At 43.2% G+C, this 25,670-nt stretch overlaps 1 protein-coding gene and 1 long non-coding RNA gene across 5 annotated transcripts in view; one reads left to right on the top strand and one right to left on the bottom strand.

Annotated features, from left to right (window-relative positions):
- grm1b (glutamate receptor, metabotropic 1b) overlaps nt 1-25,637 on the top strand; it is a 32,546-nt gene extending 6,909 nt beyond the window's left edge. Inside the window, exons 4-11 of one of the 4 annotated variants that reach the window (XM_026151419.1) lie at nt 4,482-4,717; nt 5,011-5,025; nt 5,606-5,617; nt 18,580-18,826; nt 19,848-20,016; nt 20,623-20,749; nt 22,236-23,163; nt 23,634-25,637. In XM_026151419.1, the coding sequence (XP_026007204.1) occupies nt 4,482-4,717; nt 5,011-5,025; nt 5,606-5,617; nt 18,580-18,826; nt 19,848-20,016; nt 20,623-20,749; nt 22,236-23,163; nt 23,634-24,489 (2,590 nt within the window). In that variant the 3' untranslated portion in view covers nt 24,490-25,637. The other 3 variants (XM_026151421.1, XM_026151422.1, XM_026151420.1) reach the window with 3 other exon arrangements.
- On the bottom strand, nt 9,032-10,041 carry LOC113011732 (uncharacterized). The gene is made up of 2 exons (XR_003270606.1): nt 9,834-10,041; nt 9,032-9,416 (listed from the first exon to the last, which is right to left on the bottom strand). It is a non-coding gene; the product is annotated as an uncharacterized LOC113011732 (long non-coding RNA).
- Nucleotides 25,638-25,670: the final 33 nt, after the last annotated feature.

Below are 25,670 nucleotides of genomic sequence, written 5' to 3'. Positions count from 1 at the left end.
AGCTACCATCAGTGCTGCCTAGTTACCTTGGTTATCAAGGAGTGCCCATAACTCACTATAAAATTTATATGAATGAAATATGGTACAACAAATGGCACCCATCTTTCACTCATAGTGGTTATGTCATAAATTATGCACAACTCCAAACCCTAATGCAATTTAAACGGGTGATTTCCATCTAAAAATAACACCTGTGCAGTGTGTACAAATGGGGAAATTTGTACTGCTGTAAATGCCATCTTGCTCCAGCTCTGCTTTTTTTTGGCACTTGGGATCAATTAGTAGCTCTTCTGCAGTATTCACACGCTGTCAGTCAAGATAAGGATTAGCAGTTTCCAAATATTTAACAACTATTCTTCCACAACACGTTTAAAGATTAAATTTAGTGTTAATGTTTTACCTTTTAGAGAAAAGATGTTAGGCATCTTACTAGAAGATCCTTTCAGGAGCCCTTCGTCTTCTACTAAATGCTAAACATAGAAAAATGACACTCTGCTGACTGAAATATGAATGCTGAATTCCATGTTGTGACACTCAGTTGTACTCAGAATGGATTATATACAAAAAGCTCATATGAAGCAAAATATTCTTCCTTTCCTAACGGTAGCAGAGTTCCCCTGAAAGCAAGAAGATGCTTTGAGTCTGGCTCGGTAATGAATAATGCATTCACGCTCCCTGTCAGATCACAGGAGGGATGGGCTAATATGGGACAGCACCTCCAGCATAAGCTGGGGAAAGTGGAGTAGTGAACATCAAAGCTTATATCAGCACATATACCAGGCATTCCCTTTTTGTGGAGCCTCAGTTCACCTTAAGTCCAGTTAGCAGTTGTTGTAGAACCAACGCTAAAAGCCAGCTACGGCTGATTTGCCAAGAGTGGTTTATTAATGTTTAGATTCAAAGGAGTCAGCCCGATTTACTTGCGACCCAAATGATGGAATAGGTGCATAAAGTTAAAAAAAATAGGACACATTAAAGCCTAAACTCGCTCTCACCCCTTCTACTTAAATTTGCACTGCTGTGAAAGTCTACACTGAAGATAAGGAGGGCGTGAGTTTGGTAGAGCAGTGTGCGTGTCTGTGCACACGTGTGTGTTTTCTGGGTCAAGGAGACTACTGAAAAAGGAAAATGTTTTTTAGAGCAATGCAGTAAGTGAACACACGCAGGCCTGTGCAGTGGGCAAATCGAAATGCCTGAGGTGCTGGTCATCAGCCATCCATCTTCTGCTGTGTGGAGGATGAAAGAGATGGCTGTTCTCACACTGCAGAACCCACACATCACAAACAACAAACAACTCGTTTGATCAACTCTCCAGTGAAGCCCCCATTGTGTTGGAATTCATAGAAAATATCAGTTTTATGACTTTGATTGCAATGTTTGACTAGTGATCAAATAAATGATTTCATTAAAAAAAACTGTTTGGCTCTACATTCATAGTTTTTCTAATAACGCCACTGTGCCCCAAATTAAATGATTCACAGACGTGTGAGCTCAGACTTGTGTTAGAAGTCTGTACAGTATGTGCGTGTGTTGACGTCAGAGCTGTAGGTTTTTGGCACCCAGAGTGTTGGACTGGGGGTAGTGTGATGCTGAGAAGCAGATGGCCAGGTACTGTTGATACTGTCACGCTGGACAACCATTGTCAATTTATTTTTGAAGCACCAGCCAAGCCAAAGATGCTGCTGGCTTTCGCTTCTTAAACAAAATGTGGGTTGTAGAAGTCTGGAAAGTGCTATTTTTGTCCTGTGGATGGGTTTGTGTAATATATACAATATTTTTAAATATTCTGTTTTGAAGGGTATTTAATTGTTTTGGACCAGATTTAAATGTTTGTTTAAATGTTAAAGCCCTCTTCTTATTGTTTCATCTTTTAAGGCCGTGTGTACAGGCACACAACACACGCAATGGTTGTGCTCACTATTTTCACTTTTATTAACAGTTGCACAACAAGAAAACAGTCTCAGTCCAGATCTCAGTCTCTCCCGCTCATCTCTTCCTTCACTATAAAAGAAACAGAGCCTGTCATCAGTCAAACGCCATTACCTGTCACCTCACCTGCCTCCCAGCACTTCCCCCTTGAACTCACTGCTCCACTCCTCCCCTGCAGCTGAGCCAGGGACCACACCTCCACATGGTGTTACTCTCCAAAGCTGATGAGCTGACGACCTGCTGAAGTTCAAATTAAACATCAGAATGGGGGAAACGGGATTTAGTGATTGGTTTGTGGTGTCAGATGAAGTCTTCAGAAGAGCATCTCTGAATGCAGAATATGTATCTCCTTGAAGGAGATGGATTACAGCAGCAGAAAACCACGCAAGCTGGGCTAAGAGCAGGAAACAGAGGCTACGATTCTCATCAACAACAGAAAAGTGTTGCAGATATTTATCTTTTTATTTTGTTTTTATAACTTGCAAGAATATTGGAAATTTGCAACTTTGAGTTAGTACCAAACATATGTAAAGGCAGGTAATACTACTACTACTCCAGTTATATTTGTTGCATTGTGAGAAAGAGCTCCTGTATCTGTCCTTGTGCAGCAGAGCTGAATCAGTCTGTTAGAGAAGGTGCTTCTCTGCCTGTCCAGTAATGAATCCAGAGGCTGGAAATGATTCTCCATGATGAGCAACTGTTTGTTAGTGACTTTCTCCCCAGCACAGCTTCAAAAGTGTCCAGTTTGCAGCCAATCCCAGACCCAGCTCCGATGCTGCTCCCCCAGCAGACCACAGCAAAGCAAACTGCCTTCGTCACAGATCTCCAGCATTTCGCTGCACATGTCTCAGCTTCCTCAGGAAATAGAGCCTGTTCATCACCTCTTTGTTCACAGCCTGTATTCGTCTTCCAATTCAGCCCGCTGTAGATGTGGACACCCGGTTACTTGTTCTTCTCCACCACATCAAAATCCTGTCACAAGTTAGACACGGGTCATCGTTTTTTGATCACCACCTCTCTGATCTTATTCACATTTAGAAGCAGATGATTCCTCCAAGACTACTTCACAAATCATCGTCTCAGTAGAAGAAGAATTGGGTTAAATGCACTTGAGAAATCTTAGAAGGTGATCTTGACCTTGCAGCTGTTTCTCTGTGTATGGGAGGAAGCTGTCTGCAGCATGTAGATGAATATATCGCCCACTCCCCGGCTTGGTCTGTATTCAACCGCAGAGCGTCAAGAGATGTATTCACCTGTGGTCTTTTAGGTGGACCATCTTCAGTGCCATCATCACATGAGGTTGCTTTCATCATCAGGATAAACATGTTTCATCATAGGATACAGGTAATCTCTTAAAATAGCTGGATTGATTTACAAGCAAGTGGACCCAAACCATGACAGCAAAATGCTCTGTGCAGCTAATGTGCCACCAGATTCCCTTTCTTTGTGGCTAAAAGGACTGAAGGGTTGAAGTTTTTCTTCAGGTTGTCACTGATCTGTAATGTTTTGTTTTCCATTCAGTGTGTCGCTGCATTTTAAGAAGCTGTTTTTCTGTCAAATCATCACTGGAATATTCAGTTTAAAGTCTCTCATATTCCCTTTTCTCAGCTTTCATTTCACCCGCTGAGACGTACAATGCCACATGAATATATCAAGGATTTGATCCTACACTGCATAATGCTGCTATAAAACACATTTGAAACTGAAATGAATGAGAAATAGGGTTTTCATTTTTATTCTAATTTAAATCTGGAGCATCCAAAAGTCTCTTTTGTCTGCATGACCTTTTGTAACAGGATCAGATGCTGAACTGACTTTCAAAGTGTTGAGTATAAAGCTATAAATACAAGTTATGACCAGCTTTGACACTTAGGGTTCTAGAGTCTGCGTGTTGGGTGGGAGTTTGTTTCTCTCCGGGGCAGATTGCAGAGCCGCAGTACTAATCTGCGAATTCTCACCAGACTTGTGATTGTGTCTGTGGACTGAGGCTTTTTTTTCCTTCTTCTTCTTTCAGCAAGTACAGCGAGCACTCCACGCCCCTCAGCGGGGAGGCTGAAAGGGAAACAAAGTCAGGAAAACAAAAGGGAGATGTTGTTTTTCTTCAGGATTTAGTGTGCGCTGACTTTTGGAGCTCGGCAGCATAAAACAGTTTGTTATTTTTGTCTTGCCAGATGCTGACTAATATTGTGTGACTTGTTATTAAATTATAAAAATGCAGTAGCTGGAGATAACCTTTAGGGTTAGGTTTGAATGCTTGAGAGGTTTTGGGTTGTGTATTGATATTTTGTTGATTGCAAAAGATATTCCTTTGATAACAGAGCTTTAGCAAATACATCAATTTAACTGTCTCTGATTAGATCCTTCTCTTTCTCTTCTCTTTCCCACAAAAGAGATATAATTTATTATTTATTTATAATATTATGGGTTTTGAAAGGTCAGTAGGAAAGATTTTGCAATGCTTTAAGCTCTGACATAATTTTTAGACATACAATGCAGCAAGTGGGTGTCTAGTTTAAGTAGAAATGATTACAATGTCCTCCTTCTCTCCGCAGTGATGGATGGGCAGACCGAGTCGAGGTGGTGGAGGGGTACGAACAGGAGGCTGTGGGAGGCATCACCGTGAAGCTGCACTCTGAAGAGGTCTCCTCATTCGACGACTACTTCCTGAGGCTCAAGCTCAGCACCAACACCCGCAACCCATGGTTTCCAGAGTTCTGGCAGTACCGGTTTCAGTGCCGCCTTCCCGGACACCCGCAAGAGAACTTGAATTATGCACGGAACTGCTCAGGTAGCTAAACAACTCGTCAAGCAATTATGATGTTTTCCTGCTGTTTTTTTGCTTTGTTTAGGTTTTTTTTTTATTCCTGGTTTCCGTTTTTACGCCAGCGTGCACATCTGCTTGTCTTTTTCAACTGTTCTGATGCGTTCAATGCCCAAAGGATGATGCCAAAAGGGCCCCACAAACTGGAACACGCTATTTAAATATGAATTAGACTGCCAGAGGGTAAAATTCTCTCTAAGTCAATCCAGTAACACATATTTTTTTTATATTGTTCATTTCTGTGACACTTGGCTTTACAGAGGATGATGATCTAGGTAAACTAAATCCTTTCACGTATAACAGAGCTAATGCATTATTTGTTAATTTCTCGAAACAATGCTCAACAAGCATGTTTCCAAGACATAACTGTTTTATACACCACTCATATGTTTTTCTTTTTAAAATAAAAGCCTCTATATATTTACGTTTTCAATCTTAAGCTTTATGTTTTATGGGGATTAAGATGTTTCTCAAGCTCCCCAAATTTAAAATCAGTTATTTAAAAATGAGCCTATTTGAACATGTTGATAAACGTAAATATAAAATGTTGCATGCAGCAAAAATCAAAAAAACGTTTTTTGACTTTAGGCTATAAAGATACTTTTGGGAATTTATTTTTGCCATTGCATCTTTTTTTTCCTTTGCACATTATTTTCAAGGATTTCTTTGATATATGACGCATATTTCTGCTTTTATTCATTTTTATGAGGCATCATTATTTAATAGCAGTTATTCACATAGGCATAGGTGGAGATATAGTGATTTGTCCTGTCCTGCAAACATTTGTTTTTTTGTTGTTGTTTGTTTTATTTTATTTTTATTTATATGTGTATCTATTTATTTATTTTGGTGTAGAACTCCAAGATGGTGAGTGAATACTTTTTAATGGAACCATAATGCTCCTCACTTTGGAAATATACATAGAGGTTGACTGATATTAAGGTTTTATCACACGCTGGGAAAATGTAAATGCATTGCTGATAATCTTTTTTCTTTCTATTACATTTCCAATTAATCTCAGTTGACCTCTAATATATGAAGCTATTGGGATGTTTTTCTTCCTGTGCACTGAAAGCTCAACAATTGGGTCTTGTTTGCTCACACTTTGTGCTTTCACACCTTTTCTAGCCTTAAGACAGTCGCATAAAACAGCCCAATAACATTTGAGTGAGATGGGAACTCGCTTAATTGCATGTAGCCACAGAAATAGCAGTTAACATGCAGGTAATGCATACGCTGGGATCCATTTTCTTCTTATCTCTGCACAGTTTAATCCATGAAATATACAGAGAAGGTTCACTTGTCATGCAGCCGACTAATCCCGACGTGCAGCAGTAGGTCCTCTGCTTGCATGCTCGCATCATGACATCATTGCATCATGACTGAAGCTCACACAGCTCAGAGGAGTGCGGCGAGCGTCAAAGCGAAGGAGCTGTTAAACTAGGTCATCACCAGCAGATCCCATCGGACGCTCACCCAGCTGCTACCCAACTAAATTTACTGTTGATGTGTTTGTTTGCAGAGGCAGTGAGTTTCCCAGCAGTCCTTTTTAGTGATCATTACGTGATTTAACACAAGTGGCAACAAACACGTCAGCAATGGATGACACTCGCGAAAGCCACCACGCTGTTATAAATGTTGCGGGATAGGACAGAATAAATTCTGTCTCACGGACTGCATAGACTGACAGTATGGCTGAGAAAACACGCAACAAATGAATGTATAAAATGCTAAAATCAGGGCAAACACCAATCATCTGCATTCCTGCTCCTTAAGAATAATAAGTTGTTTCCAAAAACTCTGACATACCTGATTTTTAGGTTAAATGTTCTGCAAGCCAGTAAGAGATGCTCACAGCCTGATGAGCCTGACTTATAACCTATAACTAGTAGAAGTACTGACATTAGCTGACTTGACCTAACCTATTCCTTCTGAATCTGTAAAAGACCCATAGGGATTGAACAATGACATACTTTCAACCAACAGTGTAACAGTAATGCTACTACTGCTACTGTTAATTAGAGATGGCACGATACCACTTTTTTATGTCCGATACCGATATCATAAATTTGGATATCTGCCGATACCGATATGAATCCGATATGGTGTTTTTTAATCAACAAAACTGTTTTTTAAATATCTTGCTGCATTTTGTATAAGTTCATACTCAAGTTTAAAACAACAACTACACTAAAGCTTTTCTGTTATACCTGTATGCAAAAAAAAATATTTCATAGTTCAGCAATACTGATCAATCTAATAAACTTAAACCTACACCATCCTCCCTATTCTGGTATTTTAAAGAGTACTTAGCATAAATATTAAGCAACCTAACTAATAGGGTTCCAACTCCCAGCAACAACAAAAATAAATAAATAAAAAATAGGGAACCACCCCTCACGCTCCACCTCATGATGCTTAATCAACGTAATCAACCTTAATTTGATGCAGTGTGAAAAAAAAATGCACAGAAATCAATTATTTTTCAAGAAATATTAAATAGATTCAACATCTTTCTTCAACAAAATTGCAGACTGCACAGATGGTACCTTCCCAAAGGAAAAAGTACTATAGCTTACTAGGGTATATATATTAGACTTAATAGTAACTATATACAGTAATTGACTTCTATTCATTTTACATCAAATTGAAACTTTGGGTGTCAGATAATTATTTATTAAAAGCTAGACATTTTAAATGAGAATAAGAAAGAAAAGTATGTCTTTGTGCCCCCTTTTCCCTGTTAATGCCCTATCGGCCCCCCTGGCTAAACTTTGCTAGATCCGCCCCTGCACAGTTACCAGCGTCAGCTACGTAGAAAAAGATCCTCGAGTAGAAAGTAATATTAAATACATTCTAACAATAGCTGATCAAGCTTAAACGTGCTGCTGTTGTTCAGCCCCTGGTTTCCTCTTTCTGGTGCAAAGTGGGCCAAAAGCAAACAAGAGACAGGGACTAGCGACAGAAAAGCCGATCAGCTGATCGTTAAGCAGTTTCATGATTGAATTAGCAGCAAGAAGAGGCAGTCGCTTGTTAAGCTTAACGCAGGAATGCTTTACAAACATTCAGAGATGGACTTACACACTTGCTGTACTTCTCTCGGGATAACTTTGTCAGAGATGAAATGCCGGGTTGCTAGCGAAGCTCCAAATGCTATCCAGACCACCGACAGGTCCCGCATGCCACAGCCTCTCTATCACGTGATGCATACTGCTCCGACGTGCTAACGTTCTGAGGTGAGTTACGGCGTGTTGCAAGTTTTGTGAGGTGCTTTCGTGATATTTAATGGATCGGATTACATTTTTTATTTTTCTCCGATATCCGATCCAGTAATTTAGGTCAGTATCGGACCGATACCGATACGTAATATCGGATCGGTCCATCTCTACTATTAATAATAGTGGACAACATGAATTGCATTGTCAATTAACATTTTTTTTAACTGTACACATAATACATATATTATAGAGTGTGTTTCCATCCGAGGAGACATGCTGTAATTTTCCACCTTAAAGTGTCATAAAAAGGTATCTGGTGGCAGATATTCAGCATGGTGTGATTATAGTGGGATCTTTTTCAATTTACAATTTTAGTATATGTTTGCATTAGTATAAATTTAAACTCAAGGAAATGGGCGAAAAACGTTCAAGTTTAGCCCAAAAGTGTCAAGTTCCTACATAGCTGCAGATTAGAGAGACTTGCTTTTAGAAGGGCATAGGTATCTGTTAATACATTATTCCTAATAGATAAAATAAATAAAGACATCTTTTTCTCTACTGTACATTTCTATTGTCTAATTATCACAATCTCAGCTTCAATTATGACATATAGATGCGAAGATTAAAGCTTTTCAAGCTTGAAATCCTAATGAAAGATTAATGGCACTTAAAAACAAAGAATTCTGCAGTGCTTAAAATAAGGTTCAATTTTAATATATCCAAAAGCAAACCTTGATTTCTTTTTAGACTTGATTTCAGACTTCTAAATTACTCATTGGTCATTCGTGCACTTTTGGAAAAATGTTATATTATAGGAGTGGCAACTTTTCTTAGGTTCTGGATGTAGTTTTAAAGTTTTGCGTGCAGCAGGTTTTGGTGGTAGTGCTTCAGCGTCTCTTGCTGTCCTTAGTGTCACCCTGCATTCCTCCGTTGCTCATTACTGTGTAACCACTGACTCATTTTAAATAGTTTAGGACAGCCAAACTACGGACCAGTTGCTAGGTTCGGCAGGGCTACAATAGAAAGCGAGGCGAATGCAGAATGAAATGGCTGGAGACAGGAATTTGAGCAGCAACAGTTATTATTTTGCACAAAAATGAAATAAACAAGACACAAATTCCACATTGACAGTAGTAGTGATAATAACCATAACAATAAGAGGAAGAAGCCGGCAAAACAAAAATAACCCCAGAAATAGTCGTTTGAGCTCAATATTCAATTGTCTTTTTGTCTTTGGTCATTTGTCAAGTCAAAAATTCTTAGTCTAGTTCTTGTTCTCTTTCGTTTGTGGTTTGTGTGTTACCACTTGGAAGTCTCCATCGAGGAAGAAGAGTAAGTTCCTCTGCAAAGTTCAGTCTGGGCTCAGGCTCGCCATCTCCATCCGGAGAGAATCCATTGGAATCCAAAATCTTAGTTCCTTCCACACGGACAAGGGAAAAAAACCTAGCCTGCACAACAATATTAACATTATTGTACACAGCCAGCTCCGTTTCTTCTCTTGTATCACAGCTATAGCTTTAGTTCTCTATCTCTTTTCACATTTCTTTCACATTACCACAGTAATACATTACATGCATGCTTTGAATATATCTCTCGTTATACATGAAATTATTTTAACCATGTAAACAACAAATTAATTTCTTGTTCTCTTTTTAACCATGAAATTATGATTAATAGGTATAACCAGCAAGATAATACATTTTTCCAATCATCCTTCGAGTATGCTAAACAAATCCTACCACAACAGCATTTCAACCGTTTTTAAACAGCAAATTACCACTCGCGAATCGGTATGAACAGAAGAAACAACTTTTAGCAACAGACTAACACATTATTAACTTTTCAAACCCATGGGCTAAACTCACCAAAATGTTAGAAAATTCCGCACGAGCTATCCGTGACCTGTCTCATCTATTTCCACGTGCGAAAAGATCTAGCTCATGTGAAATGATGGTCTGGTGTTTCGGAAGACGGGGCTAAAACCACCTTCAACCAATGAAAAAGGCATTTATCCCTTGTGATCCAGCAACAGAAAATAAAGTTTGCTAGAGGATCACACTTCCTTTTTTCAAAATAAATGTTTCTTTTCAAAATAAAATAATGAAAATACATTTATACAATCAAAACGAAAACAAGAAAAAAAAATAACAAAAGGTAGTTTTCTCTACTGGGTTACAACTGCCCTCGCTGCTGAGCCAGCCCTGGCCTGAAGAGTTAGGAGATAAGACCTGTTAACACCACAACTTCCTGTGGGTGTATATATATATATATGGCTTTGTCCTGGAAAAGATGGCGACCGAGGAATGCTTTGGGCAGCTGGACAGTATGACATTGATGGTCGGTGTAAATGCTTGAAGTTGTGGCGGACCACCAGGTGGCTCCACTCACACCCAAGTTGAACGGAAGTGTTGGGGTGGAGATTTTGGCGCTCAATATATGTGAAGTTCTGAGAGTCAGTTAATAAAGTTGGAGTGAGACACAGAGACCTCTCCTGTCGTTATTACATACCTCCACATTGGTGACCCCTGTAGCGAACATGCTAAGGCTCGACGACGAACCCAGCTCCGGCCTGGAAGCATCGGCTGCCGCTGGACTTTCACCTCCGCCGATGGCTGCGTTTGCTGTGGCGCTTAAATTGCCGGATTTTTGGCTTCACGATCCTCCTTCATGGTTCGTGCACGTAGAAGCTCAGTTTGCTCTTCGTGGAGTTTCAGCCGACGATACTAAATACCACCATGTGGTGGCCTCACTTGACCCGCTGTCAACCCGCCGCGTGATGACTCTCCTCCGGGACCCCCCAGCCCAAGGCAAGTACGCCGCCCTCAAGGCGCTGCTGCTGCGGCGTTACTCCCTCTCTGATGCTGAGCGGGCCGAGAAACTCCTTTCCCTCGCGGGCCTGGGCGACGGTACCGCTCTCGAGCTCATGGAGAGCATGCTGTCCTTGCTGGGCGCGGATGACGGAGGATTTCTCTTCACCCACCTCTTTCTCCGACAGCTGCCAGCTCCAGTGCGCGCTGGCCTTGCCAACCCCCCGCTATTGGCCACGAAGGATTACCGCTCCCTTGCGGAAGAGGCGGATCGCATCCTCCTGGCTACCAGGACTTTCGGCGTTCAGGCGATTGTTCAGGACTCACCAGCGTTTTCCCCCGCCCCCTCACCGATGCTCCAGGGGCCCTCCGACTCGTCCGCAGTGGCCGGAATCGCTGCACGGCGGCACCGCGGAAAGGGGCTTTGTTTTTATCACCAGCGTTTTGGAGCGAAGGCACGGCGCTGTCTCCCGCCTTGCAGTTCCCAGACCCAGGGAAACGGGCATGTCAGCGCTCTGTAGCAGCCGCGACCGCTGGCAACAAGGAAAGGCTGCTTTTCTTAGAGGACTCACGCTCGGGGAGGCGTTTCCTGGTAGACTCCGGCTCACAGAAGAGCCTTCTTCCCCCGGCTGGCTCAGACAGGCTAGCTGAGGGCTGCGGGCCATTGCTAACAGCGGCTAATGGCTCTCCCATCAAAACCTTCGGTGAAAGGTTGGTGACTGTTTGCTTTCACGACCGTGACTTTCAGTGGAACTTTGTTGTTGCTGCTAGCTCTGTGCCTATAATAGGCGCTGATTTTCTTTGTGCTCACGGACTGCTGGTTGATGTTGCTAACAGACGTTTAATTGATGCTGTGTCATTTTCCTCATTACCCTGTTTGACTCGGGGTGCTCAGCCCGTGGTGCATGCTAACTCAGTAGATTCGGGTGACGTTTTTCAGTGTTTGCTTTCTGAGTTTCCCTCACTCTCTGTCCCCACTTTCTCGAGCACTGTGACGAAGCATGGGGTGGAGCATTACATAACTACAGTAGGGCCCCCGGTGTTCGCGCGCGCGCGCCGCCTCGACCCTGCCAAACTGTTCGGTCGGTGGTGACCTTGTGGGGATTTCCGCCGTCTTAATAATGTCACAGAGAACGATCGTTATCCCATTCCCCACATCCAAGATTTTTCCGCCCATCTTGCGGGGACCTCGGTTTTTTCGAAGATCGATTTGGTACGGGGATATCACCAGGTTCCCGTGCGCGCGGAGGATGTCCCCAAAACCGCCGTAATTACACCTTTCGGCCTTTTCGAGTTTCTGCGCATGCCGTTTGGCCTGAAAGGTGCCGCCCAAACCTTCCAGCGGTTGATGGACTCGGTCTTGCGCGGGCTGCCCTTTGTTTTTGTATATCTTGATGATATACTGGTGGCCAGCAGCTCGAAGGAGTAGCACATGTTCCATCTGCGGCAGGTTTTTCAGCGTTTGGCGGAGCATGGACTGATTATTAATCCGTCTAAATGCCAGTTTGGGTTGCCCGTTCTCGATTTTCTTGGGCACCGTATTTCCGCCGAGGGCGCGGTTCCGTTGCCTGACAAAGTCCGAGCTGTTTCGGAATTTCCGCGTCCCACGAATGTTAAGGCACTGCAGGAATTTTTGGGGATGGTGAATTTTTACAACCGTTTTCTCCCCAGAGCGGCACATCTGCTGAAGCCCCTTTATGGGGCGTTAAAAGGTAAGAAAGCTAATGACCCCGTTGACTGATTTCCGGAAAGCATCCAAGCGTTTTCTGATGCTAAGTCAGCGTTAGCTAATGCTGCCCTTCTGGCCCACCCTTCCCCCTCAGCGCCGATTGCGTTGACCACCGATGCGTCAGACATAGCGGTGGGTGCGGTGCTGGAACAGCGAATCTCGGGTGTCTGGCAACCGCTCGCCTTTTTCAGCCGTACGCTACGTGACAGCGAACGCAATTACAGCGTTTTTGACAGGGAGCTACTGGCGCTCCACCTGGCGACTCGTCATTTCCGTTTTTTTCTCGAGGGTCGTCACTTTACCGCATACGTGGACCACAAACCCTTGACGTTTGCCATGTCCAAGGTTTCTTATCCATGGAGTGCACGCCAGCAGCGCCAGTTGGCAGCCATTTCTGAGTTTACCACGGACATTCGGCACGTGGCTGGTAAATCCAATCATGTGGCTGACTGTTTGTCCCGTGCGCTGGTTTCTCCCGTCTTTCTCGGCATAGACTACTCCGCCATGGCTGCCGATCAGAGCGGTGACCCGGACATCCTCGCGCTTAAATCCACCCAGACGGGCCTCATACTAGAGGACAGACCCGTGCAGGACGGTGGTCCCCTCCTTGTCTGTGACGTTTCCACCGGCCGCCCTCGCCCAGTGGTTCCCGCTTCCTGGCGTCGTCAAGTTTTTGACTCGGTACATGCTCTCTCTCATCCAGGGGTCCGGGCCTCTGTTAAACTGGTCAGCTCTAAATTTGTTTGGCCAGGCCTTCGCAAATCTGTTAAGGAATGGGCGTCGGCGTGCATTCCCTGCCAGCGTGCGAAGGTTCATAAACACACCAAGGCGCCCCTGGAGCCGTTCTTCATACCCGGCAAACGTTTCGATCATGTGCATGTCGATCTGGTGGGTCCTCTGCCGCAGTCACAAGGTTTTACGCACCTTTTGACCAGGTGGCCGGAGGCGGTTCCCCTGGCGTCCACTACCGCAGCAGTGGTGGCCAAGGCGTTTTTGTCAAGCTGGGTCTCGCGTTTCGGCCCACCCGCGGACATTACGTCAGACAGAGGCCCCCAGTTCATATCCGAGCTTTGGTCGGCCAAGGCTGATGGACTGGGGGCTAAAGTCCACCGCACAACCGCATACAACCCGCAAGCTAATGGGATGTGTGAACGGTTCCACCGGTCGCTTAAGGCTGCTTTTCGCGCCTCCTTAAAGGATGGTAATTGGGTTGACCGCCTCCCGTGGGTTTTGCTTGGGCTGCGCTCTGCGGTTAAGGAGGATCTCGGCGCTTCCCCAGCTGAGCTAGTGTTTGGTCAGCCCCTCCGCGTGCCTGGAGAATTCTTGCCCGAAACTCCTCCTCCCTGCTTCGATCCATCAGTGCTATCTCTCAACCCGCTTTTGCACTCGCTTCGGGTTCCTGGTCCGGTGCACCATTGCGTGCCTGACACCTTTGTTCCAAAGACTTTGGAGACTGCTGAGTTTGTTTTTGTCAGGCACGATGCCCACAGGACACCGCTGCGGCCGCTGTATGACGGCCCATTCAGGGTTATTGAACCAGGCCGGAAACATTTTGTTTTGGATTTTGGGGGTCGAAGGGAGACTGTTGTCGTGTCCAAATTCATGGGCTGCATTCTCCTGAGGCCGCATTTGTAGACCGATTACGTCACAGCGACGCGCCGAAGGCTGTCCAAATTCGTAGACCCCTCCGAATGCAGCCGACAAATGCGTGCTCCTTTTTCCGAATTTGAAGGATGGGTCGGGTGTGTCCTTCGTGGCCCACCATATCCCAGAATTCATAGCGCGGCCCAGCCAAGCTCCAGTTTCCGGCTAATGGCGGCCGCTACTAAGTTTTAAAAATTACTCTTATTAATCTTTCTGGGTCACGAAATAAACTTTTAACATATTTTCAGGCGAGAAAGTAGCTGTGTAAACATCAAATATCTGCTCGGTTTATCAAGATATCGCATCTTTGCTAAAGTGCTTCGACGTTTTCGGAGACGTCTGCTACCCACCAGCTCGATAGCTAGCCGGGAGCTCGAGGGTTACTGATGCGGCCGAGAATGGCACAACTCCCGGCACATCATTTTCAGATCACCGCGGACTTTCGCTGCTCGGGTTAAACGTTGTCAGCCGGTGATCAGCTGTGATCAGCTGATCACGGGGCCGGGGTTAAAAGAGAGACGCCACCCACCTGTTCGCCGCTCAGACATCATTATCTTCGTGTCAGGAGCTCTGAAACTCTGCCGACGTCAGTCTCTGCCTGATTCAGCAACCGTGAGTGATTATCCCTTCAATCCTTTTTCTCTTCCCGGCTCCGCTCGCTCTCTGTCGGTAACGACCGTTCCGAAGCCACGCTTCGTGCACTGATCGTTACTAGAATAACTGTGTGCCTGCTCCAAGCCCACCGCTAGCCTTCGCCGCGCTTGGGTCTAGCCAGCACGCCACTCTGCATCTATGTGAATGTGTCCTGTTATTGTTGGGCTTTTTTCAGTGTTTTGTTTGTTCCTGAGTAAATCGGTTTGGCTGAGATTAAAGTTATTAGATTAGATAAAATAAAACTTTATTAATCCCCCGGGTGGGTTCCTCCTTGGTTTTTACACAGCTGACTAAACGTCAAACAGAAAACTGATTAAACAGAAGTGTGAGATGGCCGAGAGTTTACTCCAGTGTCCTGTTATATTTTAGACAGCAAGGAGCAGACGGCTGAGTTTATTAAACTCCACCGAGACAGCGGTGACGCTAATCAGAAGGCTAGACCGTCCAATTTTACGGCCGTTTACTTCCGGCCTGCCCGATCTTCTGAGGACCCGGCCCACGTAGACCGCGAAGGCCGGGTCCTCAGGAGAATGCAGCCCATGAATTTGGACACAACCTGTGTGTGTTGTAGGGCTGCCACGATTAGTCGACTAGTCACGATTATGTCGACTATTAAAATTGTCGACGACTAATTTAATAGTCGACGCATCGTTTGAAGCTTTGTAAGATCACAAAGGACGCAGGAATGAGTAGTAGGATTTAAGGGTGTAATAACGGACTGAAACAGAAGATGGCAGCACTGCATGTACAAGGATGCCAGCTGCCGTTAAACCCCGAAGAAGAAGAAGCTGTGTCCCAGAATTCATAGCGCAGCCCAGCGCAGTTGTCAACAATGGCGGCAGCTAGTTAGTTTTAACTTTACTCTTATTATTCTTTCTGGGTCACAAAATAAACGTTTAACATATTTTCAGGCGAGAATGTAGCTGTGTAAACCTCAAATATCTGCTCAGTTTATCAAGACACCACATATTTTCAAAAGCTCTCCGACGTTTTCGGAGACGTCTGCTCGTTAGCTAGGCGGGGGCAAGGCTCACTAGAGCCGAGAACACCGGACTCCCGGCAAATCGTTTTCAAACCCACCACTGTCTTTCGCTACTCAGGTTAAACATGATATATAAGTCACTTAGATAACTTAAAATGTTATTGTTTGGCTTTCTTTAGTATTTTATTTGTTCCTGAGTAAATCGGTTTGGCTAAGATTAAAGTTATAGTTTTTGCACAGCTAAATAAACTTCAAGCAGACAGCTGATCATCAGAAGTTTGAGACGCTGGATAATATACTCCGGTGTCCTGTTATATTTTAGAAAGCAAGGAGTTTATTAAACTTCACCGAAACAATCTGCAAATTTCATTAAAAATTAATAAACTACCATCTTGTCTTTATTTTTAGTTAGCACAAACACTTCAAGCTGTAAGCTAATGATAGTTATATAAGACCAGATGCTGCTGGTGCAATAAGCTGTACGTCCAATGGATGATGATCTGATTAGTCGATTAATCGCAAAAATAATCGGTGACTAGTCGACTATCAAAATAATCGTTTGTGGCAGCCCTAGTGTGTTGACAGACTTAAACCTGCACATGTTCTTCCGGACAGTAATGTAGTGCCGGCCCAGGCCCCTCGCCGTGGCCGCCCTCCTTCGATGGGGTTGACAGACTCTGGTTTTCCCCCCAGGACTACCCCCGGACCACCGGCGTTTGAGCCTCCTCCTGCCTTTCCTGCTCGCCTTCACCAGCCTCGTTCACAGGATGGACCTTCCTCTGCCTGTTCTCTCCCTCCCAGGTTCAGTCGTTCGGGTCGTTTGCTTAGACCCAGGGTCCTGGACTGAATAGGGACCTAACTCTGTGTTCAGGGGGGGTATGTGTGGCGGACCACCAGGTGGCTCCACTCACACCCAAGTTGAACGGAAGTGTTGGGGTGGAGATTTTGGCGCTCAATATATGTGAAGTTCTGAGAGTCAGTTAATAAAGTTGGAGTGAGACACAGAGACCTCTCCTGTCGTTATTACATACCTCCACAAAGTAATCTTTAGACCTTTGCTTGGCTGTACAGATCAAAATGTTCTGGTGAACTGTTTGTACCATTGATGCTATCTGTGATTAGCACAGACTCTAAACATGTTGCTTTCTTTTGCTGTTTTCTTGTGATGATTTAGGGCATTGTTTTCCTTAGTCCTCAGTTGCAGCACTAATTTTAATTGTCTCTGCATATAAGAAATTCAGTCTGACTATTGAGCCTCAAAGAATGACATGTGAGAGACTTCTGCCTCTGCTTTTTTTATTTGTTTCTTCCTTACTGGCATTTTTCTCAGGTAGAAATTATCCAGCAATGTGTCAGCCTATTGGTATCATCCGACCCTCGTGTCAGACTTACATGGATACAAAGTTTGGACTTTGTTTTCAACGGGCACATTACCTGCATTTCCTAACAGCTGCATTTCCATGAATGCTCAGGAGCAATCACAGGATATAATATAGATGTTCTTTGTCTGTAAATGGCCTGTATTTATATAGCGCTTTACTAGTCCCTAAGGACCCCAAAGCACTTTACATATCCAGTCATCCACCCATTCACGCACACATTCACACACTGGTGATGGCAGCTACATTGTAGCCACAGCCACCCTGGGGCGCACTGACAGAGGCGAGGCTGCCGGACACTGGCGCCACCGGGCCCTCTGACCACCACCAGTAGGCAACGGGTGAAGTGTCTTGCCCAAGGACACAACAACCGAGACTGTCCAAGCCGGGGCTCGAACCGGCAACCTTCCGATTACAAGGCGAACTCCCAACTCTTGAGCCACGATCGCCCTTATCCTCATTGTGTGGTTACGCTGGTTTTGTGTACACCTATGAAGGAAATGTAGTTCAGTAAGAGAAAATGCCATCACAAAAATAACCCCCAATGAACAAACACTTGGCAACAGTGGGAAGGAAAAGCTCCCTTTTAACAGAAAGAAATATTCAACAGAACCAGTCTCAGGGAGGACCATCTTGCTTTAAAATATACAAACACACGGGAATAACAAGTGACAGGACCGTAGGTTTCACAGATGCAACAAGACAATCTGTGTTTCTTTTACCTCACCTGCCAGTGCTCTAGCTCTATGACGGGTCTGTGCCTGGCTCCCAGTTTTACCAAAACACAGTGAATGCATGGTGTAGCTTGTTATACTTTAATACAATGCAACTGATAAACTGCTACTCTGCTTCTAGCTTGCATTACACTGAACTGATAGGGTGTGTCTGAACATCACACAGTGTTTGCTTCCAAATATTTTTTGTCTCATTCATTCATCCCGTTCGTTGGAGAAAAACCCCCAATAAGAACAGAAAAGATTCAAATACGTGTTGGTTTGTTTTTCTGCTTGAGGAGACTGATTCTCAGTGGTTTCTATCGTTTTAGGCCAACTCTAATTGAATCCTGACTCATGACTGCAGAAATGAACAGTCTTGCCATGGTAACAAGGATTATTTGAAGCCATCTTCCAAGGCTTCCAGTTCTTTTAAAGCAGTATCCCACAGAGGCAAAGATACATGTGGCTTGCTGGCTGAATTTAGAGAGCAGTTATAAGAATGAATCTGTGAGCACCCTATCACTCCTTTGTAATATGTTACATCATGCTAGACAAGATATTAGGTATACCTGAAATGTAGAAATGTAAACTTTAACCACATAAGATGCTTCTGCTTGCAGCAATAAAGCACCTCGTGTAAGTCTTTCCCTGTATGTTTGTCTTGAAGCTGAATCCTTACTGTTCTCTCATGTGTGGGCAGGTTATGAAAGTCTGGAGGACAACTACGTGCAAGACAGCAAGATGGGCTTCGTCATCAATGCCATCAATGCGATGGCCCACGGGCTGCACGATATGCACTCTCACCTTTGTCCCGGCCACGTGGGGCTCTGTGATGCCATGAAGCCTGTTGATGGAAGCCACTTACTGGAATTCCTTCTGAAGACATCCTTCACAGGCGTGTCCGGGGAGGACATATGGTTCGATGAGAACGGCGATTCTCCTGGAAGGTAAACCCACTTTTCTTATTGTTTTAGGTGAAAGGAATTTTTTTAGACATTTTTAGAAAAAGTAGTTTAATTAAGACAGCATTAACTGACCTTCGGTTTCACCCAGCGGAGGGCAGTGAACCACCAGTGCTTAAAGGGAAAAAATCCAATATATTCACTATTCAGTAACAGAGAACAACTAAATTAAAATTAAAGGTGATTAAAACCGGGATAAATGTAATGTTTTAAAAACTGCTGATAAATGTAAATTGAGGCACTACGCTTCCTGGATATTTTACCCACTAGCAAGACACACCATTAACCAGGGTACTGCTTGCTAGTGGGTTGGACCAGATTTTGGTCCATGTTGACACAATATTATCAAACAGTTGCTGCAGATTTTCTGTACTTCTACAATGTGAATCTCCCATTCCAACACATCCCAAAGGTGGTATACTGGACTGTTGGACTTTTTACTCACTGGGTATTTCTCTTTTTGGACCAGTCTCTGTAAACCCTAGACATGGTTGTGTGGGAAAATCCCAGTAGATCAGCAGTTTCTGAAATACTCAGACCAGCTCATCCGGCACCACAAGCCACACTAGGTTCAAAGTCACTTAAATCACTTTATTAAAAAAAACAGCAGGTTCTCTACACGACTAAATGCACTGAGTTGCTTCCATGTGATGCGGCTGATTAGATATATGTTTTTGTGAGCAGTTGAATAGGCATCTCTAGAAAAGTGGTTGGTGATTATTGGCTGATCTAAAGCACAATCGTGATCATAACAGCACAGAACTTCCAGTAAGTAAGCCACATACAGTATTCTCATGTAAGTCCGTTCATGTCATTAAATCACAAAGTTTATGGTTAAGCCGTTGAGATAAAGTTAAATATTCTCCAAATTATATGTAATAAAAGGGTCAGTGACTTCTTTTATGCTGAGTGAGTATGATCCACCTAAGAAATACCAGTAAACATAACATCTATCAGCAATGGTGAAAGATCTTCCTCTGAGCCATTTCTTTCTTTCCACAATCAGGTATGAGATCATGAACTTTCAGCATGTGGAGACGAGTGTTTATGATTACATCAACATCGGCTCCTGGCACGAGGGCATGCTGAGTATCGATGATGACATGATCCAGATGAACCGCAGTGAGATGGTCCGCTCTGTCTGCAGTGAGCCCTGCTCCAAAGGAGAAATCAAGGTTAAGCTCGGATCTTGTACATCTTGTGATCAAACATCCCTGTTACATCTTTGTTATTCAGTCTCTACGTCACACTTGTATGAGGTATTTGTATAAAGTTTTTACAAAACACAGTAGGCCCCACATTGTTCATCTCGCACATAAATAGTTAGCTTGGCAACATTGTACCTGAATGAATTGAAGTAACATTGTAAAGAAAAGTGGGTCAAACTTCTGCCACAATGATGTGAGGGAATTATAAAGCCATGCAAAGAATGATAACTTCAAGTTATTGCTTCATAAACACGGCTCTCCACACTATTAAACCATGGGGTTTACACAGTGCTTCTGCATTTTTGCTTAGTTTTCATCAAATAAATGATGACATGGTGTGACATATCATGTGGTGTTGTTAATCTGAGGTTGTGTTTATGTTTGGTGTTTTTTCTCATGTCTTTTTCCCTATGCTGAACCTTTCTATCTTTGTTTTTACTGTGTTGAAAACAAATATTTAAATATTTATGTAGATCTGGCCTTCCTTGGACATCAAAATACATCCATGATAAATATAGTTAATTTTAGAAGAGTCTTTTTACTTTTGATTACCTTGCATGTTTTATGAACCAGGTAATAAGGAAGGGAGAGGTGAGCTGCTGCTGGATCTGCACTGCCTGCAAAGACAATGAGTACGTCCAGGATGAGTTCACGTGCAAGGCCTGTGACCTGGGCTGGTGGCCTGACAAAGAACTGGAAGGTTTGCTTGCACTCTTCACTTATCCGCTTGTGTAAATCTTTAGCTGCTTTAAATACTGTGCAGGGCCTGGCACATGACCCTACTGGATTTTTTTTAGAGATTAGTTAAATAGGAAAAAGGGAAAAGGAAATTTAATCAACCTCCCAACACCTCTAAAGGTCAGTTTTTTACATGTTATACTTGGATGTTTCAAAGGGTCCTAATATACTATGACATGTGTAACAGTCCTCACAAAAATTATACACACTATATTAGTAAATCAGTGAACAAAGGGGTGATTTTATAGCCTATTTCACAAAGGAATCTTAGTAAACACAATTTGAAGCTTAAACAAAAAAAACCCCAAACAAACAAACACCATCTTCTGGTCTCTCAATTAAAAAGTAAATAAATGCAATAAACGCATTTTAGATAATGTCGACCAGCTTCTTGAAATCACCAATGCTCCAGTCAGTATACAAAAAAGATCCTGGACAAAGTGATTCATCTGATCCACACAGCAAATTTTGCTGCTCTGCAGTTTTGTCATTTAAATTTAGATGAATTTAGGTTGCTTCAGTGGCCACAGGGTATGTTTCTGCTGCATGACTGATGCTTGCAGAGATAAGAAGAGTTTCTTCTGGCTTATCTGAGGCAGTTTTTTTTTTTAAAGTTAAGTTCCTCCAAGCTTTTACTTCTCCTCCTCTTACCTGCACCCTGTACAGCCTGTCTCGCTAAGATTTTTGCAGCGCTATTTCACAAACCTGTTCTGTCCTATTTTCATTGCTTTCCCATGACACCTGAGAGCCATTCATCATCTTCACCATTTCATCCGACAGCAGCCCTAGTTCACTTACCACTCTTCTGGCCCACTTTCAAAGGTCTTCTGTGGCTTTCAAAGACACTTCCTTAATAGGATCATCCTTCCTCCATGCTGTTTCATTTTTTATTTTTACAGCCACAGATGTTTGGATACACATGAAAACAGCATAATGCGTAGCACAAAGAAGGATATAAAAATATTATTGTGCACTTTTCTAACCCTACCTCTTGGCATTGTACAATAAATAAATAACACAACATGAATTAGACATTCAAAGTGTGTTCTCAGCATGAGGCAGAGAGGCGAGCTTATTTGGATCCATGAAAAAGCAGTTAGTTATTTTGTCCTGCTGCACCAGCACCCCTCCTCTGCTGGCTGCAGCCCAGCCTTGCCATGGCTGAGTAGAAAGAGGCTTATTTATAGTTGAACTAAAAACCTACTTTGAGACTTACTGTATTTTCTCAGGCAAAGATGGATTTTATTAATTTCTAATGTGTCCATACAGTACAACGTTAATATATTAGACTTTTCATTGAAAACAACCCTTTATTTAACTACGTTTCTCTAAATAATCATGAATATATCCCCAGAGCTGGTGCTAAAGGGATAAAAAATGTATAGAGTTGGCCAGCTTTTAGTATACTGTGGCTGTGTTTTTATAACTCATGTTTTTCCCCTTTACAGGCTGTGAGCCGATCACTCTACGCTATCTGGAGTGGAGAAATCCAGAGTCCATTATCCAGGTGGTCTTCTCCTGTCTGGGCATCCTGGTAACATCATTTGTTACCTTCATCTTTGTCTTATACCGCGACACACCAGTGGTCAAATCCTCCAGCCGGGAGCTCTGTTACATCATCCTTGCAGGGATCTTCCTGGGCTATCTGTGCCCTTTCACTCTCATCGCTCGACCCACCGTGGCCTCTTGCTACCTCCAGAGACTCCTCGTCGGACTCTCAGCTGCCATGTGCTACTCAGCCCTGGTAACCAAAACCAATCGCATCGCTCGCATCCTGGCGGGCAGCAAGAAGAAGATTTGCACGAGGAAGCCGAGGTTCATGAGCGCTTGGGCTCAGGTGGTCATCGCCTTCATCCTGATAAGTGTCCAGCTCACACTGGAAATTACCCTCATCATCATGGAGCCTCCTGAACCCGTCAAATCTTACCCCAGCATCAGAGAAGTCTTCCTGATCTGCAACACCAGTAACCTTGGTGTTGTAGCTCCACTGGGCTACAACGGCCTGCTGATCATGAGCTGTACCTATTACGCCTTTAAGACCCGCAACGTCCCTGCAAATTTCAATGAGGCCAAATATATTGCCTTCACCATGTACACCACATGTATAATCTGGCTGGCGTTTGTGCCAATCTACTTTGGCAGCAACTACAAAATCATCACTACGTCCTTTTCTGTGAGCCTCAGCGTGACTGTAGCTTTGGGGTGCATGTTCACTCCAAAGATGTACATCATTATCGCCAAACCTGAGAGGAACGTGCGCAGCGCATTCACCACCTCCGATGCGGTGCGCATGCATGTCGGCGACGGTAAAATTGCTTGCCGAAGCAACAGCCTGTTGAACATGTTCAAGAGGAAAAAGAACACTGGAAATGGCAGGTAGGTTCATTAATTGAGTCTGTGAGTCCTGCTCCTGAGGCACCTCAGGGATGCTGGTTTTACTGTAATTCCCTCTCAAAGGGAACGTGATGTCTTACTGTATTCACTTTCCTAGGGACACCTGTTGTAAACTGTGACGGATATAGGTCAGTACCCAATTCACACAGCCAGTTCAGCCCTTGATCTGTTATTAAAATTAAAACAAGCATCTCTGTGTGCTAAGGGATGGCAAATTAGATCCCTAATACAGAATGCAGGGTTTCTCCAGGGCTTCAATAGCATTTAAGGTGTTTCTTTTGAGATGTTATATTCAAAACCTGTAGATACCCTGTAATACTGACAATACTTTAAAAAAAATCAAATCAAATAAAAATAATGACATTAGTTTTTTACATGAAGCAGAAATGCTCTTTCTGTCTCCACTTTTCTGGGTTCCTATGAAGTAACAGCCGTCTTTATTTTGTTCATAGTTCTAATGGAAAGTCTGTGTCATGGTCTGAACCAGGTGCAAGACATCCTCCAAAAGGGGATCACATGTGGCACAGACTGTCAGTGCATGTGAAGAGACAGGAAGCAGGTTCCAATCAGATGGCTGTCATCAAACCCTTAACTAATACCTACCATAACACGGGCCTGGAATTCTCAGACCTCAGCACTAAGACTTTGTACAATGTGGCTGAGGAGGATGAGAGTGACCCTGTCCATTATAACTCCCCTGACACTCCCCCTATGGTGGCCCACGGGCAAATGCCTGCCAGTGGGCTGAAAAAAGATGTGCACGAGGAAGTGGAGCTCTATTCCCCCGAGCCTTTGCAGCAAAATAGCATTATCCCCCCCAAACATGTCGTGATGGACCGCCTGCAAGAGGAGGGGGTGGTGAGCAAGTTCAACAGTGACATGCCTGAGATCCGTGATATGATAAGCATGCCTGAGGCTGTCAGTGGTGGGATGCCAGTGTACCATCAGGCTCACCTCATCCAGCAGGAGCCTGTCCTGCCTATGCAGCTCGACCCATTTGATGAGGAACCTGTCTTCCCTTTAGAGGAGGAAGAAGAGGAGGAAATGAATGAGCAGTTTGGCCTTCTCCACGGCTACATGTACAACAACTCCCAGATTCATGACGAGGAGGACTTTGTTGAGGTCAAATTAGCAACAGAGGACTCTCTGGCTCTGATGCCCCCCTCGCCTTTCCGTGATTGCACCGGTGCTCTAGTAAGCCCCTTTCCCAACTCGCCAGTGTCCGAGTCGATTTTGTGCACACCTCCCAATGTCACATACGCCTCCGTCATCCTCAGAGACTACAAGCAAAGCTCCTCAACTCTGTGAGGGCACGCCCTAAATGTTGATGCTTGTACTATAAGTTTTTATGTGTTGTATATGATTTTACATAAGGAAAAAGTGATCCCGTGGTCTGTCAAGTCATTTTTCACTCCTAATAGCTTTTAAATGATAAGGGTGAGACATACTGTAAATTTCTAATATAAGCTTTTAGAGACAAAAATAACTGTATATATATATATTTATGAAATATTGTTTGATAAATGTAGATTAGGTATCAATCTGATTAGTTTTTGGACTTTAAAGGTAACTTAATGAGCATAGCTAATATAAAATTATTCACTTTAATAATAAGGAAATTTGTTTTGTGTGACACATTGCGTGTCATGACCTTTGTCGGGCAAATGTAGAGGTTTAAAGCAAGAGTTGTTTTTTTTTAAAAAACTCCCTCATTGACTTTCTTGGCGAGAAATAGAAAACTAGGTCAATGTCACTCTCGTATATGTTTCTAGCTGCTCATAGTAGCTTCGTATCTAGTATACGGACATAAAAGTGGCATCCATCTTCACAGCTAAGAAGAGTTACACCCCCAGAACTATAAAACTATCTACTTAAGCTTGAAGTGCAGGGTAAAATGTTAATAAATGCCAACTTTGTTGTGAAAAAAGATATTATATTGTGAATCTCTGATGGATACAGTACTGCCAAACAATTGCACTGTACCTTGAATGTAGCAGAGGACAAGTTCAAGTGCCACGTTTGTTTTTCTTTTGTACATTTATCTTATTTATATGGTCTTGAGAGGCGATTTGAACCAGTTTTAAACTTGTATGTTTTATAAATAGACATCCGCTTTCAGAACTCTATATTATTGTATTGTGAATGTATGAATTGTGTATCTTATTTTGGTATTCTATATGAATTGTTAGTATTAAAGAAGAGAGTAGCTGTTTATGCTTATATTGTGTGTGATTGGTTGTGTACAACAATCCATTTCCTAAATATTTAGACTTTAACTTCCTATCAAAATTGTATAGTGTAATAAAGTGATACTATTTGCATTAGTTATACATCGATATAAGCTATATGAAGTTCAGTGTAAAATATATCTACAGTTTTGAAATGGTAGTTGCTGTAGACGACAATTTTGAAGGGCACTTGTTTGATTTGAGTACATTAAATATTTTTTATGCTTTTGTCTTTCATGTTTTTCAAGTTGAAACATTAGG

This window comes from Astatotilapia calliptera, chromosome 19 (assembly GCF_900246225.1).
Source record: "Astatotilapia calliptera chromosome 19, fAstCal1.2, whole genome shotgun sequence".
In the NCBI taxonomy this organism is placed as follows: domain Eukaryota; kingdom Metazoa; phylum Chordata; class Actinopteri; order Cichliformes; family Cichlidae; genus Astatotilapia; species Astatotilapia calliptera.
Note: the sequence above shows the minus strand (reverse complement) of the source record. Positions and strands in the feature narration are given on the sequence as shown.